Source organism: Podarcis liolepis (genome assembly GCF_965112155.1).
Source record: "Podarcis liolepis genome assembly, chromosome: 2".
Taxonomy (NCBI): domain Eukaryota; kingdom Metazoa; phylum Chordata; class Lepidosauria; order Squamata; family Lacertidae; genus Podarcis; species Podarcis liolepis.
This window is the reverse complement of record NC_139555.1, coordinates 6,850,307-6,868,256: the sequence shown is the minus strand read 5'-3', so window position 1 is coordinate 6,868,256 and position 17,950 is coordinate 6,850,307. Positions and strand designations below refer to the sequence as shown.

Below are 17,950 nucleotides of genomic sequence, written 5' to 3'. Positions count from 1 at the left end.
CTCCATCCCTGCCTTGTCACCCTGCTGTCCTTCCAGTGTTGGAAGAAGTGGGCTGAGCTGTTACTTTTTCCATGCAAGACAAATAGTCTACGACCCCCATAAGTGTGACTAGTGGCAAAGGCATGGGGGAGGGATGGCACACCTGGGCATGTGGGTTCTTGGACTTGTGGCACAGAATTGGATCCACCCACTTATCTGCCACCCAAAGTTACTTGCCCCCCAAGTAGACCAGAAGCAAAACTATACCAGGCATGAGAGCAGCGAGAGGCTGCACACTAGTGTGACACTGTAGCCCCATAAAGACTGCCCTCCACTAAGCAGGTGTTTAGGATTTTTTCTAGTACAGGAACATAATGTCAGCAGCCTTATAAGTAAGTATTCATCAACTCTGAATTGTTGTAAGAAAACAGCCAGTGACTAAAGAAAGGTGCACTCTGACCCTGAAAGGATGTAGAAGATTGGCTGTGGTTACCTAAATTTGTGGGAGAAGAACTTTGCCTACCATTAGACACAGAGGCATTTCATATATTCAAAGCTTTGAGAAAGGTTGTTTGTGGATACTCAAAAGAGAATTTGAAGAACCTACAACAAAATGTTGCAGTATGGTGGGCTCCTGTTCAGAATACCAGCCAGCCAGCCAAACTCTTTTTCCAGGATTCTCCCATTCAATTCTCCTCCACCCCTCCGAAACAGGCAGTCAGCGCTGCATACCCACTATGCATGCTCAGTCCTTACCAAAATGATTTTAGTCTCGACCCCCAAACTTGCTTTTTTGTGCTTCTGCAAACCTTGGGATTTCCCCAAACTTGCAGATTACTTCCCTCTTGTGCATAGGTGATGCTATTTTGGTTTCATAAAGATTCACACTTGAAGAATGACTTCGCTATTAGTATATATTGTAGGATCTGGCTGGGACTCACATCACAAAAAATAACAATTATTTATGGAGCCTTTTTTCATAAAGCTAAGGTACCATCACACTGTAGGTCATGTGCTGCTGTATAGGTTTATTGGAAAATACAGAAATAATCCAAGAGAAACGCAAACCATGGGGACAGCAGGAGGAATAATCAGCAATGTCCCCACCTCTACTTGTACACTGAATAAAGGAATGCAACTGCAAATCAGTGCAGCTAGCTGAGAAGTGTGGTAAGCTGAAAAACGACAGTTTTTGCATGTGTGTAGTTGCCCCATTGGTGTGCATGAAATGATCTGAAGGAGTTAGCCACCACTTAGCTTCATCTATCCAAGAGATCCCCACAAAATCAAATCCCTGCTTATTGCAAAAAAACAGTTGTTTAAATAGTCTGCTCTCGAGGAACCTCAGAGTTCCACAGAAGCTTATCAAAAGCTTTTTTCTTTTTTCTTTGCTTTTTATTTTAGCTGATAGGTAATGGTGGAAAACAGCTCTCCCACCAGGACGAAGTCAGCAAAGAAGTTTTGGGTGGGTGTGTTCTGCATTTTACTGCCAGTTGGGATCTTGTGAGTGGTAGGGGGGGAAAGATGTGCTTCCCTGCTGGAAGGCAAAAAAAAAAAAAGCTGAGTGCATAATACTAGCATGCACTGTGCATATTTGACACAGTCCACATATATTTTGTAACTAGGTGATAGGGATGGAATAGTTTTAATTGGTCTCAGGTGCTCTCCCCCGCCCCCCCCCCAAAGTTCAATTCTTCCCATTTCTACACCAGTCTGCAACCCTTAAAAAACAAAACAAAAAAGACCACCTGAAAATTAAGGTGCATTTTCATCTGCATTTCACCTAATATATAAACCCAAGGAATGAAGTTTTGTGGGCACTTTCCCATAACACATGCTTTGTTGCATGCTTTCGGGTGTCATTTGTGTTGGAGAACAACATATCAAGACTCAGAGAAGTGCAAATTTTAAGGACATCTGTGTTTTGATTCACATGTTGCTTCAAGAACTGTGAATTAGGTAGGTTTGCATTTTAATGTGAACGAATGTCTCACCCATCCCTTCCAGGTGTGCATACCTGGCTAAAGAAAGGAGTATGCAGAGTAGCCCTAAATGCTCTTCTAGAAGGCTTAGGTGTCCCCGCTGAAGCACCGAGTTCCCCTTTCAGAATGCTCCTTTTTGTTTTCGTTTTAATATTTTGTTCTAAAAGAAGTGGAAGTGGACACAAATTTGACATTAGAGCTTTTTGCACTTCCCGCACTGTGTGCCCCAACTGATAGGCAAGGGGCACCCAGTTCACTGCCACCAGCCATGATGCCTCTTCCAACTATCCCTCCACCTCGGACTATGGTCCTGCTGCTCGAAGCATATCCTCCACCGATACAAGGATCAGAATCATACACAGCTCCTCCCTGGGTCCGACACACTGCTGCAGCAATAACAGGGAAACACAACACAGGCTTCATTAGTTCAAAACTCAAGAGAGATCCACAGGAGATCCATAACAAAAGTGAAAATATAGAAAGCAAAGTACGACTTACAGATATTCACGGGGCAGACCCCTTCACCACACAACCTGTTCAGAGAGAATGGGAAAGTCCATTGTATTATGGATGTTGAATTCTGATCTGAAGTGATCCCCCCTTGGTTCATGTGGTTCACCACATGTTGCAGTTGAAATCGGTTTCCAAATGGTGGCCATCAAGGGTTGGGTCATGCTGAGATAAGATCAGAGGTAGCCAACATGGGGTTCTCCAGATGTTGCTGGATTACAGCTTCTCGTCATCCCTGACCATTGGCCAGGCTTGCTGGGGCTGGTGGATGTTGGAGCCTAGCAACATCCGGAGGGCACCATGTTGGCTAGTCTGGCATAAAAAGGTAAAGGGACCCCTGACCATTAGGTCCAGTCGTGACTGACTCTGGGGTTGTGGCACTCATCTCGCTTTATTGGCCGAGGGAGCCGTCGTACAGCTTCCGGGTCATGTGGCCAGCATGACTAAGCAGCTGTTTACCTTCCCGCCAGAGCGGTACCTATTTATCTACTTGCACTTTGATGTGCTTTCGAACTGCTAGGTTGGCAGGAGCAGGGACTGAGCAATGGGACCTCACTCCATCACGGGGATTTGAACCGCTGACCTTCTGATCGGCAAGTCCTAGGCTCTGCGGTTTAACCCACAGTGCCACCCGTGTCCCTGGCATAGACCTCAGGAATTCTATGGGACTTGTTTGTAATGACTAGCCAAAGTCCCAGTGACTTCAGCAGACCTATTCTACATGTGACTATCTCTGGATCCAACCTGGTGTGTGCACCTTGCATCGAAACAATCAACTCACCTGCTCTCCTCTCCTTCCAGCAGCTTCCTGTAGGTGGCAATCTCAATATCCAGGGCCAGTTTGACATTCATGAGCTCCTGGTATTCCCGCAGCTGTCGGGCCATGTCTGCTTTGGCCTTCATCAGGGCATCTTCTAGCTCTGTTAGCTTGCACTTAGCATCTTTGAGAGCCATCTCTCCACGATCTTCTGCTTCTGCAATGGCAGCCTCCAGTTTGCTGCGCTGCAGAGGCAAAACCCAGAGACATAGTCACGACACATTCTCATCCATTGGGCTGAACAATTTAAGCTACCATGGATAAATTGGACATTAGGGCTAAAGTTCTAAAGGAATCATAGAATCATAGAAGAGTTGGAAGAGACCACAAGGGCCATCAAGTCCAACCCCCTGCCAAGCAGGAAACAACCCCCTGCCAAGGAGATTTTTCCAGCCCGAGGACGACATTCCCTTCTGGGGAACAGTGGTGGATGGAGACAGCGGCAAAAAAGGGTTGTGCAAGGAGTGTAAATTTTATCTCTGTACAGTAGAGTAGTTTCTATGCACATTCACACACCCCTCTGTATCCTCCATCCAGGCAACCAAAAGTTCAAGGACACATTCAAGTCAGGCCAAAAAATCTTAAGCAGGATGCAAAGCATAGTCAGGGAGCAGATGTGGCCTGGGAAAAATCCTGAGGGCCAGATGGAGAAGGCTGGAGGGCTACTTTTGCCTGAGCTTTTACCCATCCCTGCTCTAGAGGGACTATAGTGAGAGTGACTGCTATTAGAACCTAAAACTCTTCACATTGAAGTAAAGTTACCAAAGGAGTTCTGGAGACCCCAGAGAGGCAGCAACTGTATCATCTTTGCAAGAATTACACAATTCAAGTCAAGGCTCTCTGTTGTGCCAGGCACTTCATTTATACACTTTATAGCAGGAAACATGAAGATCCCCCCGAATCTTGCCTAGAGCAAAACTGGAAATCAATTCCGAGGATTCTGCTCAGGTGAAATATCTGTGGGAAGTTTCGGGGTAGTTAACAGAAAGTTGATCAGGCTTTCACTAGGTTTTTAAAAAATTGACTATATTTCTTCTTTCTGTCAATATAGTCCTTGCTGAAGTTAGGCGGCTTTGGATCTGTCTGGTGCTTGCTTATTAGCTAATAGACGCTATGGCTCCTACTCCTTCCAGTCCTTTAGCCTTCACCCTTTGCTTTCATCAATATAAACAAACAATAGAGTTTCTTCAGCACTAAGAGCCGGCTAAAAACATTCCCAGAAGATTATTTATTGAGAAACGAATATCACATCCCATGCCAACAATATTCCGCAAAGCACACCCCTCAATTTTCCTGCCCACAAATAGCATGAAGAATTGGAGGGTGAGGTTGCCCAGCCTTCATATTTTTCCTCAGCTCGCTGTGCTGATCAGGAGTTTCTTCCAGGCACAAACTGGTATAATTGTGGCAGAAACCCACACAAAAGTTGCCCAGAGTTACCTGCCCTTTGGCACTGTCAATTTCAGCCTTCAGCCTCTGTATCACGCGGTTCAACTCCATGATCTCGTTCTTTGTGTCACGTAGGTTGTCACAGTGCTTGCCAGCGGTTGCCCTCATCTCTTCATACTTAGAAAGAAAACATGACATGTGAAATACCTTCTGGGACAGTCAGACTTCATAATTATCCAAGCAACCCTCTTAATAATCCATGGTTTACTAAAGTTCACTGAAGTTTCAGTAATTTTCATGGTAGACAACAATTAACCATAGATTGCATCTCATTTTTAAACACACCAATCTTCCTATACACCTTTTTAAAAAACAAAAAACACCAAGCTTTATTAAAACATCATCTTTGTTTAAAAAAAAAGTTTGTATTTAAACGTCAACAATGCAATCAGCATCTATCTGATAGCACCTGTGAACGGCATTATCTTAGCCATCAAGACAGAATGACCGCTCCACGCTTAAAACGGGGGGCGCCCTTTGCGTGGACACGCGCAGCCCCTAGATCTGGAGCGGCTCCAACAGCATAGGCTTGGTTTGCCTTCCCTCAGGTGGGATACCTGGAGGTCTCCGCCCACCTCAGCCAGTTGTCCAATCCCACCTGGGGGAAGCGTTGCCAAGGAGACCAGGCCAGGTAGGGGAGGGATTACCTGCCCACACAATAGAGGGAGGATCTTACCTGGGAATCCTCACTTGGCTCCAGAGCTTCTCCCACCCTACCCACCCTCAGTTAATGTCTTATTTGCAGGTTAACTTTTCTTCACAGGTTTTGCAGGTTAACTTTTCTTCACAGGTATGTGGGCGCTGCTACGTTAAGGTCGCTGTTAAAGGGCCGGAAAGGAATTTCCCTGCATTGGCAGGTTTCGCCTTTCCCATAGCAAAACGTCACAACTTTGGCGGTATCAGGCCTTGGGCAGAATCCTTTAGTCCATCTTCCTCTTTGCGGCGGCGATATCAGGGTTCCCCGTTAAAGGGGTTTCTGAAGGGAGGCTTTGGCCGTACGCCGAAAGGTTGTCATTGCTCTCCCCTGCGGCGGCGGCGTAACGGGGGCGGCTATCTCTGCTTGAACATATGTTCTCCAGAGCCGGCCCATCCCCCCCCACACACACACTGGATAACCCTGATGCTCCCTAGGTCCCCGGCTGGGGACTAGGGAGGGAGAACGCCCAATGCCTGAGCCAAGGTCTACCCACATTTGAAATTTAATAAAGTTGTGGCCAATTTAATCCCATAGCACATTGTCATGAGTCGTTATTTCACATGATGGGGGGACCGCGCGGGATCTGGGGACTCCGCCTGTCCACGCAAAATATTTCAACAATGCTCCAGGAGCTGCTAGTGATTTTGGTTGTGAACGTTCTCTGCTAACATATATAATATCAACTATCCTTTCCTCCCAGAGAAACCTAAATCTCACCTTGCACTGGTACCATGACTCTGCCTCAAAGCGGCTCCTGTTTGCGATGTCTTCATACTGGGCTTTGACCTCAGCAATAATGTCATCCAGATCTAGGGCTCGGCTGTTATCCATTTGCACAATAACAGAGGTATCTGAGATACAGGCATGGAGTTCCTGGAGTTCCTGTAAGAAGCTAGGTATGAGATTCCTCTTTCACCTGTTATTGCAGACCCTCCAAGTGTCCCTAATTTCCTGGGACAGTCCCAGATTTACAGAAGCTGTCCTGTTTTCTGATTTGATCCCAGAATGTCCCACTTTTCCTTAGGATGTCCCTATTTTCATTGGATAAATGTTGGAGAGTATGGAGGTATCCAACCCCCAAGTCATCTAAAGGCAGCCCTGTATAGGGAAGGTTTTTTATAAAATGGTTAATGTTTTGTTATGTTTTTATATATGTTGGAAACCGCCCAGAGTGGCTGGGGCAATCCAGTCAGATGGGCGGAGTATAAATAGTAAAATCATCATCATTATTATAATTATTAATATTGAATAGGGTGCTCCTATTTTCCTTGGAGAAATGTTAGAGGGTATGTTATTATTAGATGACCATTTTCTGTATTCTCAAGGGCCACTCTCTTATTCAGAAGCTAGGCCTTGGGGACGGGAACAAACCAGTTCCATCTTGGATTTCATTTGCATGACAAAGCAGTATGGGAAACGAATTGGGGTGGAATAAGTCAGGGGTGACTAACTCCCAGGTCAATGGCTTGATGTACCCACCCACCCCCAATATCCCACAATTTTTGCTGGCTGTAGCAAAAAGGGGAGGTGTGTTAAAGTAGACACAGTGCTGGGTGGAGCCCGGAGCCTTGATTCAGATCAAACATTTGATGAGCAGAGAGGGCAGTGACAGCCCTGCCTCCTCAGCTGTTCTGTATGAATCAACTGAGGAAGGAAAGCTACGTGCTTCTGTGTTTGTGTATGTTTGTCTCTGCCTGTGTGCGTGTGTGCGTGCAAGAAAATACATGTGAATATGTGATGGGTACACCCCCTTTTGGCCACATCAACTGCTGGCATGTGCCCAACCTGCCTGAAGTTTGGCCATTCTTGGGCCCAAAACTGGTTAGCCACTCTTTACTTCCTGAAAGGCTCCAGGAATTATTAAAGAGATTATTTGCCATTGGGGAATGCACCCAAACTGATGTGGAATACACAGCAAGGCACAGGGCTGCATAAGAAAGGGGGTTGATGGGGGAAGAAGAACACTAAAAAAAACCTTCAGCACACCTGAATTAAAATGTAATGAAGTGATCAGAGACCAGATAAAGCTTCACACCAGAGACCCCTTGCAGTAGGGGAACTTAGGTCTGGTGATGCCTCCATCCTCTCTGCTTGAGGAGGTAACCCTATCGCTCTTCTGACTCACATTATTTGCCCACAGAATGTCCTGCAGCTCTGGAGCCACCCCTCCACTCTCACGCCACATCTAGGGGCATAAGGAAGTTTCCCAGTTCCAATGGAGGAGGCAGTGCCTGTCAGTTTTTCCTCAGGAGATGGAGCGTGAGGAACTCTCCAGACAGGAGACTCCAGTAAACTTCTGTCTCAAACAAGACAGACTGGATCTGGCCTGTGGGTTGCCAGTTTTCACCATAGGGGTGTGTGTGTGTGTGTGTGTGTGTGTGTGTGTGTGTGTGTGATCAGCTCCAGCTGCGTAAGGTTGAATACTATGCATTGACTTAACATACCTGAAGTTTGGTTGTGCTTCTGAAAAATCAAATGGGCTCATCAGACATATGTCAAAATGCCTCTCTATACGGGCTAACCTTAGACTTTCCCCCTCTTTTATTACCATACATTCTCACTGTTGCTGTTGCTGTTTAAAGGTATATAGACTTTCCCCACTTCATCAAAAAAAAGTGGGCTACAATGTGTATTGCAGATTAGGAAATGTCATTACCGCCTCGTACAAGCATCTCAGAAAGTTGATCTCCTCAATTAAGCTTTCCACTTTCGCTCCCAGGTCAGCCTTGTTCATGTATATGCAGTCAACATCCTAGGGACCAGTTAAACATAAGGTAAGACAGGGTGCTTTTAAATTAAATTACAATTTCCCAGAACACAACCGTTGGCCATTGGTAGAATACTTTGATAATGGCCCATACCCAGTATTTCATGCAGTAGAGCAGGAAGCCTGTCTGAAGCAGATACAAGTGGGACATCTGACAGTGTGGAGTGCTTGCTGTTTAGGATTTCAGCCTCTCCATTCCATTTCCCCCCTTCAATACCCAATCAACATCCCATGGCCACTGAGCACGCTCAGTTCTCACTAGAGAAAAGACCCTTGTTGAATCAGACCATTTTATGCAATTCAGTCTCCTTTTGCGCCTTGGAAGGGACTGTCCTTTCACCCGTGCTGAAGTCAGATACACCTGCCAATCTGGTTGGCTCCTTGGGGAAGAACCATCTCATTCTTCATTCTCAGGAAAGAAGAAGCTTTGGCTCAGCCCTCGAATATCATCTTCTGTCTGGAGAGGGCTAGAATTGTACCATCCTTCCATGTCTCAACATGGTTTCAGTACCTCATTGGTTCCTTATGGCCTAGCTATGAATAATCACAGGTGAAGCCTATTTTGTTTTGCTTTTTAACCTGGGCAGCAGCTAGATTCTTGACTGTGTACCACTTTAGATACTTCCCCATTACCTGCACTTACCATCTTATTCTCCGATCTATTTGCCTGTCTGTAGACTCAACATGCAATTCTGCTTCCCCCTCTGTTGTACCCCAGGACTGGTCCTACCATTAGACAGACCGAGGAAGTCACCTCACGAAGCATCCCAACATGGCTGCGCCCACTGCTTTTTTTCTTTTAAAAAATGTTTAGGGGCACTCTCATTTTCCTACGCATATTGAAATACTGCCCCTCAATGAGTCCAAACTTAGATTCACAAAGTGTTTAGGGGTATGCGTACTCCTGCGTCCCCACAGGGGAAAAAATCACTGGCTGTGCCTGACATATTTTTCTCAAAAGCCTGCAAACCAATCTTTACAATGCTGAAACTTGGAAAGAGGACCTCCAGTCACATCTCTGCCTTTAGATAAACAACTAGTAAATGGACACTTTTTATATCCAACACCAGAAAGAAGAGATGTCACTGGAGAATGGCCATAGCACAGTGCTAGAGCATCTTCAGAAGGTCCCAAGTCCAATCCACGGCATGATCTCCAGGTGGAGCTGGAAATGTCCTCTGCCTGAAACCCAAGGACAGCTGTTGCCAGTCAGTGTAGATGACATGGGCCAATGGTTTGACTTGGTACAAGGCAGCTTCCTCTGCCCCATGCTCATTTATTTCAATCAATATGTGAATCACTTACCTTTTTAAGTGTTACAAATTCATTCTCAGCACGGGTTCGTCCATTGCACTCCTCTTCATACCTGGTGAGAAAATGGATCAGTTCTGGACAAGGCAACGTGCATGGGGCACTCAACCTGATCTGATTGCACAAGATGTGTGCAGAGCTTATACGATTCCCACTGCATATTGACATTCCTTCTGAGTTGTTTGCACTATGGGTATATGACGTCACTCAACATCGTCTTTATCCCACCTTTCCGAGTGCATTTTCCCATGTTTCCTTACTACGTATTATGTGTGAAGCAGATCTGTTGGCCAGGAGACCAAATCCACCTTATTTGTGCAACTTGAATTTGCTGGTGCACGATTGAGTCATACTGCAAAATAGCAACAGTCCACAACTGGCCCTATTATTACACTGTAAAAAGTATGTGACATTTGAACAGTACAGCAAATGGGTTTTTCTTATAGTTCAAAGAAATACAGGCATCGTTTGGAGATGTTGGGGGTTTGGTTCCAGACCACTGCAACACAGTGAATATCGCAATAAAGTTACACATGTATTATTATTTTGTTTCCCAGTGCATATAATTATGTTTACACTCTACTGTAGTCTATTAAGTGGGTGGGCTGCCTGTAGCTGCACTAGTGCCCTTGTAAAGTGCAGCAGGAGTCGCTGTGCAATGGGTACAGGTTTCTGCAGCCTCGTTTCCAACCCAACAGCAGCAGCAGCTCTTCCAGTCCTTCAACTTGTAAAAGAACACAATTACTGCAAAGTTCAATAAATCAAGATGTACCAGTGCTATGTTCTTTGGCAGAGCTATCATCTAATTTCTTGTACGAGACTGGGAATGTAGCTTTAGTTAAGGGTCAGGTTCTTTAACCTAGCATGAGAATATGGATCCTTTATAGACTGGGGGGAGGAACCTGTGGCCCTCCAGAAGTAGTTGGACCACAGCTCCCATCATCCCTGACCATCGTCCATGCTGGAGTGCAACAGCCCATGGAGGACCACTGGTTCTCAAGTCAAGCTATCACTGTAGTAAAGATAGGAAGAGGATAAGCCATGAAAGCGGGGAATGGGCTCCTGAACCTCTCATCAGCACACAGGAGCCAGGGAGAGGGATCTATCACACTTTTGAATAAACGGACATAAATCTGACATCAAGAATCACAAAACAGAGAAACCAGTAGGAGAACACTTCAATCTCCCAGGACATTCTATACAAGATCTCAAAGTAGCTGTTTTACTACAAAGGAATTTCAGAAATAGACTGGAAAGAGAAGCTGCTGAATTGCAACTCATTACCAAACTTAAAACCATGGAGAGACCTGGTCTGAACAAAGACATTGGATTCTTATCTCACTATACATGACTTAGCCATTTTTCACCTTCTCACCCCTTGCCTTTTCCTGTAAGACCTATTACAGTCGTTAAGAGTCGTCAACAGGCTCATCTCAGCTATCTGCCAATCTCCCATTCCCACCACCCTTCTGAGTAATACCCCTCCCCACCTTCTCACTATATAGAAGGATCTGGCAACTTCTGTTTCAGTGTATCTGAAGAAGTGTGCATGCACACGAAAGCTCATACCAAGAACTAACTTAGTTGGTCTTTAAGGTGCTACTGGAAGAAATTTTTTTATTTTGACTATGGCAGACCAACACGGCTACCTATCTGTAACTTTTGTATTTAGTTTTCTTATTATCCTGCTTTCCTTCCATCATGAGAACCCAAGGAAGCAGTGATGTGGTTTCCAGGTGGTCACCCAGACAGGTCTTCAGACCTGCTCAGCTTCAGCAAGGTGGTAATCTCATGAACCTTCAGACCACACCCTGGAACTAAAATATGCAGGCCCAACAGATATCTATGCTGCACTGCATAAGCCTTGCATTGTGCATCAAATGCAGAACATCACAATTCTTTGCAGAATGAAGTCCTGGAGGGAAGGGTGAAGTCTTTGCAGGATAGCTTAGCACGCTATGCATGGAGAAACAGCGGCAAGTGGGGCTTATCTGAGGCCTTGAAAATGGCTGCTTCTGAGGGAATACTTCACAGAAGCAACATCTTCAACTTTGCATAAGCAAAATCTGTGTTGACTCAGACTGGCATTAAAGAGATTTAATTTATTTCAATCTGCTATGTGTCACTAAACTTTTGAAGAGCTGCATGTATTAATGACCTGTTTGTATGGTGTTCGTGTGTAGTAGAATACCCCACAAAAAAAGCTTTTTCTTCTTCAAATGAAGCTTATGCAACTTCAGAAAACATGCTGTGTCACAGATAAATATATGCCACTTACTTTCTCCTGTAATCCTCCAGTACATCTCTTGAGTTGGTCAGGTCAGTCTCCAGCTTACTTCGGTTGCATGCGAGACCCTCCAGGTGCCTCCTCAGGTTATTGATAAAGGAATCAAACAAGGGCTCTATGTTGCTCCTAACTCGTTTCTGCTCTTGCAGTAAGCTCCATTTTGTCTCCAGCACCTTGTTTTGTTGCTCCAAGAAGCGGACCTAGCTCCCCCCGCCCACAAAACAACTGTTGTTATGATGAAAGTAGACAAAACCCTATGTATTTATCTGCATGTGTCCTATTCCAGCAGCCCTTCTCCTTCCTGCCACCATAGTTATATCTTCCTCCAGCATGGAGACAGGATAATGGAGGATATGGAACACTCAGACCCTACCTACTCAAACTTGGCTTTGCAGCCACATCTCAAATAGCTTACTGTAGTTTGGTGTATTGAGGTGCTCCTAGAGTAGTTTAAGAATAAATCCCTCTTGCCAGGGAACTCTGGGAAATGTGAAGGGGAATAGGATTCTCCTAACAACTCTCAGCACCCATAACGAACATTTTTAGAGGAACCCATGACTGTTAAAGTGGCATAATAGTGCCCTAAATTTATGAAATAGAGGGATGTGGGTGGCGCTGTGGGTTAAACCCCAGAGCCTAGGACTTGCCGATCAGAAGGTCGGCAGTTTGAATCCCCTCAACGGGGTGAGCTCCTGTTGCTCGGTCCCTCCTCCTGCCAACCTAGCAGTTCGAAAGCACGGCAAAGTGCAAGTAGATAAATACCTCCGGCGGGAAGGTAAACGGCGTTTCCATGCGCTGCTCTGGTTCACCAGAAGCGGCTTAGTCATGCTGGCCACATGACCCAGAAGCTGTACGCGGCTCCCTCGGCCAATGAGTGCCGCAACCCCAGAGTCGGCCACGACTGGACCTAATGGTCAGGGGCCCCTTTACCTTTACCTAAATATATGGAATAGATGTGGCCACAATCTGTTTTCTAAGTTAAGCATACCTAACTCCTTCAACTTTTCCTCATAGGACTTGGTCTCCAGGCCCCATCCAAATGTTTCTTGCCCTCCCTTGGACATGTTCCAGTTTGTCAATGTCCTTAAACTGTGGTGCCCAGAACTATGCTGCATCATAGCTGAGTGGGAATTTGGACCCTGGTCTTTGAGATCCTAGTTTGACATTTTATCACCACCTTTACTATGTTTATAGTCTACTGCTTGGGCATACTGAATTGCTGCAATATATATATATATATATATATATATATATATATATATATATATGCAGGTTTTGGTGTCCTCGGGTGTCTTCCCGTGTAAAAGTTGGGGTGTCTAGGCGACGTTTCGACGAGGTCTCACTCGTCATCTTCAGGCTGGTGCTTTCGGCTTCTTGTTACTGGAACAGAGCCAGTATACCTCTGTTCCAGTAACAAGAAGCCGAAAGCACCAGCCTGAAGATGACGAGTGAGACCTCGTCGAAACGTCGCCTAGACACCCCAACTTTTACACGGGAAGACACCCGAGGACACCAAAACCTGCATTCCTGTACCCGTGAAAATCTACGAAAACATATATATATATATATATATAATCTACTTCCCCTCATTCCTGATCTCCACGCCCAACCCAATAGTTGCATAAGTACATTTACCCTCTCACAATACTCCCTACCCACCAATCATTTGGAAAAGCTCTGTGTCTACCCATGGGACAAAGTTGTACAGAATACTGGAATGTGTCCTCCAAATGTGTCAGTTTGCGTGAGAGATTTCCAGCTTTTTCCCAGTGCTGTAGGATCTAATATTTTGGCCAGTGTGTACAGAAATCCAGTATTCTGAAACTGGGAGTTGAATTTGTTTGGCATTAAGTAGTAGAACCCATTCTACTACTTTGCGTGCTGAAGACTCAAGGTTCAAGTTCCTCACATCTCTACTCTTGTGAAAATGCCATAGCTTTATGCTAAGGTTGCATCACACCCTTTACAGGGTGGATCAAGGAACCCCCTAGAACCATGGTCACTGGGAATACAGGTGTTAATTGCTTAGGTTTAACCTTTAGCAACCACTTGCACCCTAAGGCAATTGGGCTACAACTGCCGCCACATGCTAACCCACTGCCCTATAAGCACCAACGTGGAATTGGTCTCAGAGAAGACCAAGAGGGCCATACCACAAAACTACAGAAAGTAGAGGAGGCGAGACTGTAGCACAACAGAAAGTAACAGTGCATCATAGCTCTGTAGTAGAGCAAGTATTTTCTATGTGGCAGGTCCCAGGCTCAATTCCTGACATATCAATTTAAAGGATCATCCTCAGGTAAGCAAAGTGGGTAAAACATTCTATCTGAGACCCTGGCAACACAGCAGGAACCTGTGGCCCTCCCTCCAGGTGTTGTTGGACTACAACTCCCATCATCCTTGACAATTGGTCTTGCTGGCTGGGGCTGAAATCCAGTAGCCTCTGTTGGGTTCCACATCCCTGATTTAGATGGATGAGGCCACTTAATGTTCTTCCTCCCAAAGGTGCTTTGAGAGTTGTTGTGTTTTGTTGTTGTTTTAAAAAAGCCAAGAACGCCTGTGGGTCTCAAAGTGCTGGAAGCAATTGGGGGATCCAAGCAATGGGTTGGTCAGTGGAACCGCTGAGCTAAGCTGGTTCACTTTGAGAGTTTTAAAATAACCATCAGTCCAGAAGTAACATCCAATGTGTTTCAAGTCAGCAAGGCTCTTTACTAGGGAATTACAAATTACAAGCAGCCAGACTGGTGACTGGGAGCGGCCACTGAGACCATATAACACCGGTCTTGAAAGACCTACATTGGCTCCCAGTACATTTCCGAGCACAATTCAAAGTGTTGGTGTTGACCTTTAAAGCCCTAAACGGCCTCGGTCCACTATACCTGAAGGAGCCTCTCCACCTCCATCGTTCTACCCGGACACTGAGGTCCAGCACCAAGGGCCTTCAGGTGGTTCCCTCACTGCGAGAAGCCAAGTTACAGGGAACCAGGCAGAGGGCCTTCTAGGTAGTGGCGCCCTCCCTGTGGAACGCCCTCCCACCAGATGTCAAAGAGAACAACAACTACCAGACTTTTAGAAGACATCTGAAGGCAGCCCTGTTTAGGGAAGCTTTTAATGTTTGATGTATCACAGTATTTTAATATTCTTTTGGAAGCCGCCCAGAGTGGCTGGGGAAACCCAGCCAGATGGGCGGGGTATACATAATAAATAATAAATTATTATTATTATTATTATTATTATTATTATTATTATTATTATTACCCAAAATATTCCCATGTCAAGATGTTTCTTATGTAAAACATGGTTTCATTCTATTCTCCCCATTGGGACATGACTTGATGGTATTGGAGGATGGATGGCAGTTGGAGGATGGATGGCTGCTAACAGATTGAGGTTGAATCCTGACAAGACAGAAGTACTGTTTTGGGGGGACAGGAGGCGGGCAGGAGTGGAGGACTCCCTGGTCCTGAATGGGGTAACTGTGCCCCTGAAGGACCAGGTGCGCAGCCTGGGAGTCATTTTGGACTTGCAGCTGTCCATGGAGGCACAGGTCAATTCTGTGTCCAGGGCAGCTGTTTACCAGCTCCATCTGGCACACAGGCTGAGACCCTATCTGCCTGCAGACTGTCTCACCAGAAAGATGCATGCTCTAGTTATCTCTCGCTTGGACTACTGCAATGCGCTCTAGGTGGGGCTACTTTTGAAGGTGACCCAGAAACTATAACTAATCCAGAATGTGGCAGCTAGACTGGTGACTAGGAGCGGCCGCTGAGACCTAAATGGCCTCGGTCCAGTATACCTGAAGGAGCGTCTCCACCCCCATCGTTCAGCCCGGACCCTGAGGTCCAGCGTTGAGGATCTTCTGGCGGTTCCCTCACTGCGAGAAGCGAAGTTACAGGGAACCAGGCAGAGGGTCTTCTTGGTAGTGGCACCCGCCCTGTGGAACACCCTCCCACCAGATGTCAAAGGAAAAAACAACTACCAACTTCTTTTAGAAGACATCTGAAGGCAGCCCTGTTTAGGGAAGCTTTTAATATATGAAGGACTACTGTATTTTAATATTTTGTTGGAAGCCGCCCAGAGTGGCTGGGGAAACCCAGCCAGATAGGCGGGGGTATAAATAATATATTATTATTATTATTAAAATAAGTTTTCCTCAGAGTAGACCTGCTGAAATCAATACGTTAGGTCCATTAATTTCATTGTGTATACGCTGAGTAAAACTTAGTTGAATACTACCAACCGCATGCTTTCTTGCTGAAGATTTTAGTTAACGAATAACTTTAACTCCATCCACTGAAATATCTATACGAGTTGTTTAGAGTGGAGACCACCATCTGATGACTCACCTTGTCAATGAATGAAGCGAATTTGTTGTTGAGGGTCTTCAGCTGCTCTTTCTCCTGTTGTTTCACCATTTGGACGTTGGGGTCAATGTCCAGGTGGAGAGGCTGGAGAAGGTGAGGGTTGACCGTGACAGGTGCAATGCCTGGTGAGCAAGTCCCACCGACTCCGCCAACCCTGTAGCCAAAGCTGGAAGTACCATAGCCATGTCCAAAACCAGTGGCCCCCAGACCATATCCATATCTCACTGGGCGGTAGCTGCCAATAGCTATTCTGGGCCTGCAAGACGCAACACCAGAAAGACTTCTGCTACCAAATCCTAGCCCTCGGGGGCCCACACTGCTGCCCCCTTTGTATGAGACGGTGCTAACGGCACTGTAGCGTTTCACATTCCTTGGTACCACAGCTGAGGATGAGCTGTAATTCCTGACTGCACCACCCCCTCTAGTACTAGCATGGAACGACTGGCAAGACATAGCAGCTGACAGACAGCGGAATGAAGGATGATGATGCCTTGTGTCTCTGTGTGATGGAGCAGGCAGGGAAGTTATCCACAGGCGGTACCCTCACTCTGAAACCAGAACTGGAACTTTCTCCTCTTTTTATCTGCACGATGGGCAGCTCTCATCAGCCCCAAATCTCCATTTACATCCCGTTTATTAGCTTGGGGTGTTGGTTAACCAGTATGCTTGCCCGTTTTGCTGAGCAGAGATCTGAGCTATACTTAAAAGCACGTCTGCCGTAACTTCTAATTTAATGGCAGGGAAATCCAGTTCCATAAAAACTAGACTTGAAGGCCTCCACTTTTTATAGTGATGATGAAAAGAGAAAAGCAAGAGAAAATGACTCTTTTGATGTCCTCAGCATGTTCAGAGTTAGGAAAGAGGCGCTTGATTCATTTTACAGGTGAGAAAAAACAAATGGTGATACATAAGCCTGTGAGAATGCTTAGCTGGTGATGAACAGATGTGGTCAGAATCTGAATTCAGATTATGCCATTGTAACTCTGGAGCTCCTTGTTGATTTGCCTTGGGTCCAGGTTTTTTTCCAGGGGGAACTCACAGGAACTCAGTTCCAGCACCTCTCAGGTGGGTACTGGCACCTCTCCGTTGCCATTCTAAGAGAACAAGAGAGGTATTCATGGAGAGTTCTGGCACCTCTTTTTCTAGAAAAAAATGGCACTGCTTGGACCCATTGAGCAAAGGAAGCGTGGCTGGAATTATATGTCTGGGTTGGCAGTCCCACATGAACATTGACTCCATTGCACATCCTCGTCCCATGTAATTTTTGATAGAGATGGCATAACACTTGCTATGCCATCAAGCTGAAATTCTGATCATCCCTGCAAACAGCAGCCAATGAAGTGGGAAGGGCACAGAAAACTCACATTGCGATGGCATCATATTCTGATGGCATCATATTCCGTTCATTTATTTATTGGAAATGTCTGTAAATGGCCTTTGGACCAAATGTCTCCAAGGTAGCTAATTTTTCGGCTTCTCTTTTTCCACGTTTTCTTTCTGTTTATTTTGCGACATTTCTGCACCGTAATTCATCAGTATTTTAGTGTTTATTTCTCCATCCTGAATCCCTGTTTTGCTATTAGTTACCAGCCATCACAAGATGAAAATACAACAGAAAGAGTAATATGCCTCCCTCAATGTTCTTGACTGAGAAGTCTTACCAATCCGATACTAGGCTGGCCTTTAAATGCTCCAGCTGGCAACAAAACTGTGTTCCCCACCATCCATTTGCTCAGCAGCCAACCCCAACTCTGTGATGAGCATACTCATATGGTGCACATGTTGTC

General features: G+C 45.6%; 1 protein-coding gene across 1 annotated transcript; it reads right to left on the bottom strand.

Moving 5' to 3' along the window:
• Positions 1-1,745: 1,745 nt before the first annotated feature.
• Positions 1,746-16,616, bottom strand: LOC310698072 (keratin, type II cytoskeletal cochleal-like; the record flags this gene model as incomplete). Its single annotated transcript, XM_083484829.1, has 9 exons — positions 1,746-2,347; positions 2,460-2,494; positions 3,253-3,473; positions 4,729-4,854; positions 6,152-6,316; positions 8,091-8,186; positions 9,507-9,567; positions 11,791-11,999; positions 16,146-16,616. 9 exons carry the CDS (start codon positions 16,614-16,616, stop codon positions 2,109-2,111), a joined length of 1,623 nt encoding a protein of 540 aa, XP_083340955.1. The 3' UTR covers positions 1,746-2,108.
• Positions 16,617-17,950: the final 1,334 nt, after the last annotated feature.